Here is a 12,205-nt window from a genome sequence, read left to right as displayed (position 1 = left end):
CAAAATCTACTTTTAATAAAAAACCATGCAGGCATTGAGCCTAAACGAAGAAAGTTCGAAATTTTGTCAAGATAATCGAATTTCTCGAGTTTTATCTTGAATATAAATATTGTAAGCTTATCATCTTGACCCACATAAAAAATAAAAATCATTTAAAATTGTAATCAAGGGTAATAATCTACCATAAAGTGCATGTAAAATCATTATAATTTTAGGATTTCTCTTGAGGTTTGGAAATAGCTCGTAGTAACTATAAAAAGCTCATCGTGCATCATTTGTTCATCTTTTTTTACCTCCTGCTTCTGACTGTTAATCGATGAACAAAAACGATAAAAAAATTTCGCTGATTCTGCGGGGATGCGCTTCAGCCATCATCAGAAAGGGGGCAATGTTTACAAAGTTTTTCCGATCATTTTTCGAAAAAAAGAGTTCTAAAAACATCTGTACCCAGTTGGAAAGCTGGCCTTTAGTTGGATAGTTGCCCCGTGAACCGTTTCCGGTTGCCCCTGCGTTCGCTCGACGTCCGGTTCCGTTCACATCGGTATGAATAATAGTGTCCTGACCGTGTCCGTGTAAGTGTGTTGTATTTTCTGAGGCGTAAGAGGTAGCAGTATATTTTTTCTACTGTCCGGGTTGGAAGGACCATTTTTTACTAACTGGCTGCGGGTCCGGCTTTTCTGTTCTGTTTTACACCTTGCAGGCCGAACAACAATCCAGCCTCGTACTGCCGATTGTGCTTTTCGCAGGCTAAGGTGGTGCCCATTTTCCCACTTGGAAGCAATCACAATCAGAAGTTGATCGATCAGGTATTCCAGTGGACCGGCGTACAGATTGACTATCGGGAGGATTTCGTGAGTGCCATTTGCTGGAAATGTTCGCTTACCTTGGAGGAATTCCAACGTTTCTGTGATCGTTGCAAGAAGAACGATTCAATCATCAAAGGTCATCGCAATACACAGGTAACAGGATTGTTGGTTTCAGGACAAATCGGAAATGGTTTGAAAACTTTATTTTTGCTTTACTGTTAGGTCGGTAGACCGGTCGACAAAACGGAACATCACAATCATCAGCAGCAGCAACAGCAACAACAACAGCAACCTCAACAGCATCCGCCTAATCATTCGCATCAGCAACCACAGTCTTACCCAGTATCAAATCAGCCTCAAATGGACGATAGGCGTTTTGGATATCCGTTGTATCCGTTCATGCAACCTGGTTTGGGTTACGATTTCCGCCTAGCAAATGACGCTGTCCGTGATCGTGGACCACCGGAACCTCATGCTGTAAGAGAAGCACCGATAAGACCGCCAGTCCGTACATTTCACGAATCGCATCAGTCCAGTTCGGGACACACGGTAAAGCCTGAACCACGAATCGACATCGATACGGAGTTCAAACATGTATTCCCAGTAGAAAGGTTGCCAGAAGAGTTGGTCAACATGCTCGATCTTCCGGCTAATGCGCTGAAGCGATCTAATACCAGCACAAGTAATGGCACCACCAGTAACAATAGTGCGGCCCCAAGCAGTGCACCGGCAAACCCAAACCCAGACGGCACTCCGCCCAAACCACGAAGCAGCCAGTATCAGAAGACGGTCGAATCCGGTGGAGTAAAGTGCCCGATCTGCAAAAAACCGTACACAACGGATAAAAATCTCAAAAAACACCTGCGCTTGCATACGCTATCGCTGCCCTTCAGCTGTGCTGATTGCGGGGCCAAATTCTCCGAACGTCGAGATTACCAGAAGCATCAGGAACGGTACCACGGGCCCAACGCAACTGCTTCTGCCGCTGAAATTTTTCACTGCGACTACTGTGCCAGGGTGTTCACTCGTCAACGCGATCTGACCAAGCATTTGCGCCTGTTCCACGAACCGCCAGAAGCGGAAGAGACCAAACTGGAGAAACCGGCACCTCTCAATGGTTGAGAAAAACATATTTTACTATCGCAATATTTAGAACCCGTTCACATGTGACGTAACGCGCGATCGACTCTTTCGTTTTCATTTCTATCATTCATTTGATAAAATATTCTTATGCGAATACCTCATCTCACCTTATCTTTGTGTAAGGAATTGCAAGAAGAGACAAGGAAAAATTTTCCCACTTAACAATTGGAATTTTTTTTAAATATTTTTTAAAGCAGTATTTTACAGTACTTCATACCGCAGCCCTACTGATAAGCGTTCGCGAAGTTGAGTTACGTTGCTTGAGAACAGGTTCTCATTTATTATACATACAAAAATAAGCTTAATTGTGTAATCCCACGCCCAGCAAAATGGGCGCTCTAGATCTAGGTGAACTGTATGTACAACTTCGTACTGTGTAATAATAATAAAATTCCGCTGTGGAAACGATGATTTCTTTAATTTAGAGAATCCGAAATCGATGGGAACATTTCACAACATTGTTCAATATATTGTTCCTGCAAATCCTGATCAACCCGTGCAAAGTTTTCAACGTTATTTAAATAATTGGTGCAAGGATCAATTTTTAAGCTTGGAGTATCCTTTGTGCATCAACATCAAGGATCTTATTCTTAGAGTCATGCCATGTCTAGAGATCAATCATAAGTCGTGTCTAGAGATTCGATCGCAAACAAAATAGGAGACCTGAAACTCGATGCAACACCTAAATTAACCCTCATCCGCATTAGAGTGTCATTTTGACACTATTGCAAGTTTGAAGGCTTGTAACTTTTTTCAGAAGCTTCAAAATACAAAAATTTCTTCGGGAACCCTAAATGAATTCAAAAGTTCTTTAATTTTGTATCTTTACTTTTTTTATGGACGAACCCTGGAAGCCTGGACAAAAAAAACTCCCTTTTCCGACTTAGAGTGTCAATTCGACACTCCAAAAGTAAAATCTATCTAAGTCGTTTGAATTATTATGAATTTCATATGAAACTTATATCAATAGAAACCTTGTAATGTCAGTAAAATATGTTTAGAACATTATATATAGCAAAGGCTTCTAGTTTTCTCGTTATTCAGCAGGAAAGAAAAAAAAATCACCACCCACCGTACCTACTCAGAGAGCAAACAAACACGTTTTGAAGGACGCGCTGCTTGTGGTTCCAGAAATTCAGGAATGATTTAAAATTTATAATTTTCATATTTTTGAGAAATCTCACAGCGTGAATTGTTGCACCTCACTGGAATGTAGATTAAATTTGCTTTCCAATGAATATACTTTTGATTGGTCCAAACTAAAGAAACTATAGTAAACAAAGAAGCGCAATCTGATCCCTTTTGAAATAATGAGCTTGCAACCCTGCTGTGGGGCTGCCTTTAAGACTGCTTGGTTTTGCTCGATTGGAATGACACTGACAGACAGAGATGCCAATATGCCTGATTTTTCAGGGATTGCCTGATTTTTCGAGGCTCTGCCTGACAACCTGAAAAGCCATTGAATTTCCCTGATTTTTCAAAAAATGTCTGATTTTGCTTGATTTTTTGCGAATGTGATGAAAAATGGGTAGTAAGGAACTAAAAAGAAAGAAATTCCCGAAAGATTCCCATTAATTCATATCTTAAAAAGGGGATGAAAAGGAATCTTTCGGCTTTGATTCAGTAGAATGTAGAATTATGCAACCAAGTAGGCCCACAACACAGTAAAAATGTAGAGTGATGACCAAAAAAAAAAAAAAAGGTCATCACTTTTAGAGGAATTTCCGTTACTTATGTAGCCTGATTTTTTATTTCACCAGTTCCCTGATTATTGAAAATATATGTTGGCAACCCTGCTGACAGAAAATCAAAAATTCCAATCGTGACATTTCGTCTCTCTGTTTACTAGGGTAACGGACTTATTTTGGACCAGGTACCTATTTTGGACCACCTTGCAGCTTTTTTACAATCTTTCTCTCATAAATCATGTTAACCATGAAAATTTTGATCAAATATAGTTAAAGCTACTTCTTATGATTCTTATCATATCTAAGCTTTCATTTAAATAAGCTGATGAGACATAGAAAATTGAAAAAGAAGTTTTGATTTTTAACGGTTGGACCAAATCAAGCCCATTTCAGGAGGACGTGTCATTATTGGAGTCAACTTCCAAGAAGTTTTCTGCCAAGCTGTGATGAATTTAACAACTACAAACATGTTCACACCTGTCGAAACCGACCTAAATTCCACGCGCTTGTTTTCAATTTCATCTCAAACGCCGCACTCTCAACCGATCCTTCCTTCGTGAAATTAGTTTGTTAACTGATCCTACTTTTCTACTTCACTTTCGACGCACTCTCTTTTCTTCAAACTCTACACACTTTATCCTCTCTCTCTATATGAAAACCTTGCTCTATTACCTGGACGAGTGAGGGTTCTTCGTTTCGCCTATTGATAGTGGTGCCAATTTCTCATTTATTCTTATCTTTACTTATTTCCTACATTCGCCTCCGCCTCTATACTTCCTATTAAAGTTTTCAAACTGACCTACTTAAGAATCCCATAATCATTTAAGCTTCATCTTAAGAATCTCATAATATTTTTTTTTATTAAGCTGGCAGACTCATTTGATTGTCTGTTTTCCAGAGATTCATGTTTTAAACATCAGAATGCCCACATACTGGACTTAAACTTCTTATCATTAATTAAAACTTAGAAAACTTAGATTTAAAAAAAAATGCCCAATTGTTCTCTAAAACATCTACTATGAAAATATAGTGAACGTCATGTTTCACAGATAAAAACTCCCAAAATCTTTTTTCAATCCTTCCTATTCGTATTTTTTAAACTTATTAAGATCACAGCACTTCAAATTTTACTGATCATCATATCAAATTCAGATTTCAAACTTATACTTCACTAAGTAATTCAAGATTAACTAAGTTCAAGGCTTGGATGAAAATTAACGAAAGTATTTGAACTTCCGTATCACATTTCTGCCCCAAATTCATTTATCCCTTAAAATTATTTTCTGATTCAGTTTCAAACCTGTAAGAATCATTTTAAGACTCAAACTAGTCAAGCAGTCCTAGGATTCACTCTTCAAGTGCAAGCCCTTGGTTTGGAATTGAATTGGATTTAGATTGCAAACTTGTTTTCATATTTTTCCTAGAATTTAAATCATCTGCCTTGTCAGAACTGCCAATTTATTTTTCATTCTCTAACACCTGAATTCGAAACCCCAATTTCTCTTCCTATTTTTAATGATAATAAGACAGCTTAAATTAAAGTACAACCTGCCCAAGCATGATTTTTTTATTACATCATCAATTTTTATCCATCGTTCTGCCCTCTCAGAAGTTTGCACCTTATTATTGGAATTCTTAATCAGAACCACTCAGTTTTCTCTTTCGTTCTAATCCACTCCCTTTTTGTGTACATAATTTTCCTTTTTTTTATTTAATTTTCATTTTTCGGGATTCTGTTTTCCTCAATTGTTGTTTAATTTTTTTCCATTTTTCATTTTTTTTTTGCACCATAAATCCATATTGTATTATTATCACTTCCGCATATAATTCTCTGTTTTGCATTGATAATTTTCCTGTTTTTTCTGCTATAACTTTTCTATTCCCTTTTCAATATTCTTTTTTTTTATATCCATTCTCTCATCTTACTTTTCACTCATCATTCTTCTTCCTCTACATTCTGTGGTTTCATTTAAAATCTCCATCATACGCAATCTATTATTCCTTACTCTTCTCTGTTTTTCCTTCTGTAGTTTTTTTTCTTTTCAGGATGTGCCATTTTCTCATTATCTTTTTGCTATTCCCAGTTTTCCACTGTACTTTCCAGCGGTTTGTATCTTTTCTTTCTTGGTATTGTCTATTTTTTTTCTTGTTCTTTTCTTTTTCTTGTTGTTTCTGTATATTATTCCTAATCCATCCTAATTATTTTTTCATTTCCATTATCCTTTTTGGAAAAACTCGATCCCCATTTTTCTTTTATCCACTATCGCCTTTCTCGTTATCCATTTTTCTTCTAAATAATCCGCCTATTTTGTACTCTCAATCAATCTTTTTTTGTAAATACTTCCGTTTTTCATCCAGCGTTTTCTATTGTTAATTTTTTTATCCTTCATTTGCAACTTTCGGTATCGTTCCTTTGTTAAAACAAAACATATTGTGTATTTCATTTATTTTTTCGCTTTTCTTATCTTTTCATCCACCTTTTTACTATTGTTTTTCTTTTTATTTGCCATTTTTCATTTGCAACTTCCTCTGCCTCTGTTCAAATATTCATTCGTCAACCGAAGAAACAATCTCTTTCGGTACAAAAATTTTCATTGTTTTTATTACATTCGCATTCATACCTTTTTTACGTTATTTCTTTTGAAAAATCCTTTTGAGATTCCATTCGATTACTCTATCTTATTTTGTGATTCATTTTTCTGTTCAATACCTAATTGTTTCATTTTTTTTTCTGCTCTCTCAACAAATATCCTATTATTCGTTTTTCCTTGATTATTTTCCAGTTTTTCTGCTGTAACTTTTTATTCCCTTTCTTCATATTTTTTTCCCTGTCATCCTTTCTCTCATCTTACATTTCACTCATTATTCTTCTTCCTCCACATTCATTACTTTCGTTTCAAATCTCCATCATACGTAATCTAAATTAGTTCCACTATTTTTACATCTTCCCTTTTTCTTTCACAACTATTGTAGAATTCCATCCCATTATTTCTTATTTTGTTTTCAACTCCGTTTTTCCTTTTAGTTTTTTTTCTTTCCCTATACGCCGTTTCCCCATCATCCATTTGCAATTCTCAATTTTTTTTCACTGCACATTTTAGCGTTTTGTATCGCTGCTTTAATGGTATAGTCTCAAATTTTTATATTATTTTTTCTGGATATTATTGTCCGTCCCCGGTTTTTTTTTCATATCCAATCTTCCAATTCCAATTCATTTCCAATCTTTTTTTGGGAAAAAAAAACTTGATTCTCATTTTTCTTTTATTCATTATCCATTTCTCTATCCAGATTGCAATCTCGTTGAATGCTTTTTTCGCCGTTTTAGAGCTTCAAATCAATTATTTTTCAATCATCAGCATTTTTCTCCCAATCTTTAACTATTACCAGAAAATTAAGGTTTAATTTCAACCTTCCCTTGCATGAATTTTATCCTTTACATCTCCAACTCTTATGAGTCGTTTCAAATAGAGAATTTCCAAAAAAAATCCCCAACTCATACCCTTCATGCTGCCCCTCTCAGGGGTTTGCATCATATTATTAATATTCAGAATCAAGCACTGCCCCTCTCAGGGGTTTGTACTTCCAACTCCATCCATGTGACATGAATAATACTGCCTCTCTCAGAGGTTTGTATATTCTTCCGACTACAAGGGGCTGCCCCTCGCAGGGGTTTGCACCAGATATTCAAATTAAATAGTACTGCTCCTCCCAGAAGTTTGTACTTTATTTGAAACGAATTCAATGACACTGCCTCTCTCAGAGGTTTGTGTCGTCACTGAACGTGCTGCTCCCCGCAGGAGTTTGCAATTAAATAGTACTGCTCCTCTCAGGAGTTTGTACTTCCTTTGCCAGAGATTCAATGACACTGCCCCACTCAGGGGTGTGTGTCTTCTTCAAACGTGCTGCTCCTCGCAGGAGTTTGCACCTTCACAACTATACCACATGCACTCTCCATTAATTACTTACAATAATCTGATTCGTTCGTCAGCCGCCATCTTGATGGTTACCAATTCCAACCGAACTTAATTATTCCACCATTTCACTCTTTCCAATGCAGAATAAAAATATCACGTTGCCGACCGAGCTTTCACCGTTTCCCAACAAAATCGCTACATCGAACCGACCGAGCCATTGTCGAAACCGACCTAAATTCCACGCGCTTGTTTTCAATTTCATCTCAAACGCCGCACTCTCAACCGATCCTTCCTTCGTGAAATTAGTTTGTTAACTGATCCTACTTTTCTACTTCACTTTCGACGCACTCTCTTTTCTTCAAACTCTACACACTTTATCCTCTCTCTCTATATGAAAACCTTGCTCTATTACCTGGACGAGTGAGGGTTCTTCGTTTCGCCTATTGATAGTGGTGCCAATTTCTCATTTATTCTTATCTTTACTTATTTCCTACAACACCTATGACAAAACACATGAAAACTAGTTTGCAAGCCCGAAGAACTAAAAAAACTTGTTTCAATAGCGATTTGACCCATGTCGAAAATAGGTCCTACTTAATTCCTTAGGGACTTATTTTGGACCACCCAACATAACCTGAGTATTGAACTTTCTGTTAAATGTTATTGAACCTAATACAACGTAGAACGGCGATTTGAAAAGTATAATTCACACTATTTCAATCGTTTGATATGTAGAAAATTTGAATTTTGACATTGTTTTATTTAAACAACTCTCTAAAGCCCAAACCCGCCAATAGACGATGCCACTTCAATCGGCATAAAACCAAGCCAATCATTGTTTTAACTTACTTTTTGTGACTATGTTTTAAACTATGTAATCGTTAATCTTACAATTATTATTAATGACAACTGTTTGGTAAGCAGTTGTCAAAAGCTACAGCTTAAAAAAGCTTAAAAATATGCACCATTTTTTTTATTAAGTCTTTATTTTTTATGCTTTATGAAAAATTATTGACAGTTTGGTCAAAAAGTTTCAACCATACAGGGTTTATTTTCGAGATTTTTTTGTGTTATAGTGAACCTACATGTAATGCAGCTTCACTACTTGGTTAGGTAAAAGAGACGAAATATAAACCCCGCCTTAAGTAGGGGTTTAGAGAGAAAAAAACGACAACAAATCGCAAATATGTAACAGATTTTAATATTTGTAGCAGTTGAAATATCTCAGTTCATAGTAGAACAATTTTAGGAAATAATATGTTCAACCATAGCTATAAGAGTTTTAACATGATTCAAAACTTAGAAAAAATTGTTGAAATTTGTAAATATTACAAGCGAAAAAGTACTAAAAATCTAGTTTTTCAGCCCCTAAGGTTATGCAATTTCTAAAAAAAAGTGTTGAAGAATTTACTCCAACGACAATTTTTTTTGTGGGACAAAAGTTGTTTCAAAACAGAATTTTTGAGAATTTTAAATCGAGAAAAAATCTGGCTTTAGGGCATCCGCAGCAATCGCGAGTATAGTGAAAATACTCACGCGTTTGATCACTCTCATACCGCACCGGGGGTTAGTATGAGGGTGAGAAAAATAGGGCCGTTGCCGTCGGGACCGACAAAATCACCAAATTTGCTCACTACCCGAATAGAATTTCACCGTGAAAAAACCATGAGTTCCATATTCACAAACCATAAATTATACGATCTACACAATGATTATTATCGTCCTCGATACCGTGAATGCACGTTGGAATTCATAGTTTTCGACCATACATTTCATAGTTTTGACGAAAATAACCATGAAAAAGGGGTATTGTTATGCAGCGTGACCATGAAAAAAATGGCGATTTCCCATACATTCGGAAGCTCAAAAATATGACGTTCATGGTTATAACAGCTTCCAGTTTTTCATAATAAAACCATGCAATTCCGTTTATTTTCATTGTTTCAATGAAGATGGAAAACAAGGTTAATTTATGGTAAATGAATATTGTTTAAACCGTACAATTTCATGGTTTACCATGAATAATTCAAATTTCGATGTATTGGAATAGTTTGCTCAAGTTATCACTCGTTTCAAGGAATTTTATTCATGATTTGTCGTAAATAAACTTGATGACGTTTATTTGAAAGCACGGCCAATCAGGAATAATATTCCTTAAAACAAGGGATAACTTTAGTATGCAGGTTCATACGAAACGAAATTTTTTTAACTAATATTATTTTATTTTCGAAGTTCTTGCCTCTTAATGATATGGTTGTCGACAATTTTAACCGACTTACCAATTTTATTGTAAGTACAGTGGCTCTGTCTTCAAATAAGGAATTTTAATGAGAACTGCACAAATCTTACCATTATTACGAAAAAATTCTACACACTTCCGACGAATGCTTGCTGCCGTTGTTCAGTGCATGGTCCCTCAATTCTCCTTTCTTGTTTGCGTTTCACAGCTCGAAACTTCATTGCACTTGGTCGAGAAAGCATTCATGGTACTCGAATGGATGATCCCCTTCAGCAACCTTGTGTCCCGTTTCAGATGTAGGAGCTGCAAGTGAAATAGGGATGTTTGATAAATTCAGATTTCAGATCCAGAAATGAGTTTTTGATTCATGATCAGATTCAAATTTTAGGTTGAAGATTTCATATAAAGATTCTAGATTCGATTTTCAAATTCAGATTTCGATTGGATCAAATTCATATTTTTTCGGATTACAAATTGCAGATTATGTTTGGAACTCAGATTCAGATTCGGATCGCATTTTTAGATTAGATTCAGATCTCTGATTTAAGATTACAGATAGACTTTAATTCAGATATCAACATTTAGACAACTCACCTGTTACGCTCGAGCCATCGTCGTCGATTGATAAAGCACCAGTATCACGGAATGTTCCAACAGCTTCTGGTGCTGCTGTGGATGGGAAGGATTTACAGATGAAATCTGCGGTGATCAGCATCGAACAGATCCGTACGAGGTCGTTCAGCATCAGCGCAATCCTTGGGCGATATCGTATGCGCCCCACATAATCGACGGATGTTTGGTATTTTGATGGCCCACCTCGGCTTAGTAATCCTGTTTCTGTGCGACTTCTCGAATCTTCGATTCAATATCAATTACCAGCTTCAAATCTTCCATTGATATATTTAGCTGCAGCTGCGTTTGTTTTATGACTTCAATTTGCATTTAATGCACTCGGAACCTCCTGAGAGGGATGTATATTGAACCTCCGACCAAAGAAAGTCTATTTCTAGTTGCTACGGGAAACACTCACGGACGCAAACACTCGAAATTTTGTCAGGCTTGTTTGTAACTATTGTTGCCTCCCTTTCTGAATGCAACGCAAAGGCCGCAAGAACCCGCTCCAGAACGTGGAAAACATTGATTCCTACGAACGAATGATTTCCAGTTGATGTGGGAGTGAGCATAGCGCCAACCCGTTTTAAGTGATCACTTTGCTGAATGGAAATCGTCTTTGTATATTGCCTGGCTCCATGTGTAAAATCAACCTGTTTAGTAAAAAAAAACGCTAATTAGGCTAATGCCTTGTTACGGATTTTCACAGTTTCTTGTTAGAAATCTAGACTTACCTGCGATTCCTTCGCTCGTGATGTCACTCGCTGAACGGATACCATTCTAGCTGTCGTCGTCGATGGCTGACTGGAAACCACCATGTCCCAACAGCTCCTGCTCCTGCTGGGGTTGGGTTCCCTGGGAAAATTGCAATTATGCCACCGATACTCATCCGATTGATCGGCATCGAAGAGATCCCTTACAAAAGGATTGTTCAGTACCGGCTCACCACAGAATCGTCGGATGTTAGATATTTCAATGCCCCACCAACGCATTCCTTACCTTCTGGGATGCCTCCGATCAGTAAAGATCAATTTCGTGTCCCGATTAGAATCAATCGCGAGCGCAAACACCGGATTTGATGAAAGTTTAAGAGATGTTTTTTTCCGCTAAAATGGCGCGCGTTAAAATCACTACACGAAAAAAAATAAATGTGTGGAAAAAGTAAAAGTTTACCAACGTTCGTTTTGGTTTGGATTTAAATTAAACCATGAAGTACACAGTAACACAGAAAATTATTGTTATACCTTGCTTTTGATATTTTCGAAAACTATGAAATATTTTAAATCAACAATAGACTTCACGGTAACTTTAAAAATGATGGTAATTTCAAAATAAAAACCAGTTGAAAAATATTTAGATAGTACCTTGAAATTCATTGTTAAATTGAAAAACATTGTTCGGTTATATTTATATCATGGTTTTTGCTATTCGGGTAGAAAGGGGCGAGAGCAAACATGCACTGAAAAAAAATCTGCAATTTAAGGATAAGTAAAACAAACGACGTTCAGCGTGTAGAGTTTGTTACATTCATTGAAATTTTGTAATTTTGGTAAACCAATTTGTTAACTAATTAATTAATGATTCAGTCGAATGTGCGGATGGAATTTTGTTCGCGGGGGGATCGAAAGTGTGTTAAAGATCATATAGAGCCATTTCGGAAGTATTCTGTGCTGGATCGAAAGAGGTGAAAATTTAGACCCTCGGAATCGGTGGCCCAGGATTTGTTCTTTGCAGCCGAGTGGGCCGTCGGAATTAGTATAATTTTGAACGGTGCCGAACTTGCAATTGACCAGCATCGAGTAA

At 36.8% G+C, this 12,205-nt stretch overlaps 1 protein-coding gene and 1 long non-coding RNA gene across 3 annotated transcripts; one reads left to right on the top strand and one right to left on the bottom strand.

Annotated features, from left to right (window-relative positions):
• The first annotated feature begins 247 nt into the window (after positions 1-247).
• On the top strand, positions 248-2,355 carry LOC129745724 (chorion transcription factor Cf2-like). The gene is made up of 3 exons (XM_055739041.1): positions 248-572; positions 701-959; positions 1,029-2,355. The coding sequence occupies exons 1-3, from the start codon at positions 544-546 to the stop codon at positions 1,926-1,928; spliced, it is 1,188 nt and encodes a 395-aa protein (XP_055595016.1). The 5' UTR covers positions 248-543; the 3' UTR covers positions 1,929-2,355.
• A 7,435-nt stretch (positions 2,356-9,790) lies between these two features.
• LOC129749326 (uncharacterized) lies at positions 9,791-11,549 on the bottom strand. 2 transcript variants are annotated; one of them, XR_008738016.1, is made up of 4 exons: positions 11,402-11,549; positions 11,137-11,317; positions 10,385-11,055; positions 9,791-10,093 (listed from the first exon to the last, which is right to left on the bottom strand). It is a non-coding gene; the product is annotated as an uncharacterized LOC129749326 (long non-coding RNA). The 2 variants fall into 2 exon arrangements; XR_008738015.1 differs by having other exon boundaries at positions 11,137-11,549.
• Between the last annotated feature and the right edge of the window lie 656 nt (positions 11,550-12,205).

This window comes from Uranotaenia lowii, chromosome 2 (assembly GCF_029784155.1).
Source record: "Uranotaenia lowii strain MFRU-FL chromosome 2, ASM2978415v1, whole genome shotgun sequence".
In the NCBI taxonomy this organism is placed as follows: Eukaryota; Metazoa; Arthropoda; class Insecta; order Diptera; family Culicidae; genus Uranotaenia; species Uranotaenia lowii.
This window is presented reverse-complemented; position numbering and strand designations above follow the sequence as displayed.

Excerpts from the sequence above, each read along its gene's own strand:
- LOC129745724 (XM_055739041.1), top strand. The coding sequence starts at position 544 with ATGAATAATAGTGTCCTGACCGTGTCCGT. Across the intron at positions 573-700 it reads AGTGTCCTGACCGTGTCCGT|GCCGAACAACAATCCAGCCT; the intron begins GTAAGTGTGTTG and ends TACACCTTGCAG. Across the intron at positions 960-1,028 it reads AAGGTCATCGCAATACACAG|GTCGGTAGACCGGTCGACAA; the intron begins GTAACAGGATTG and ends CTTTACTGTTAG.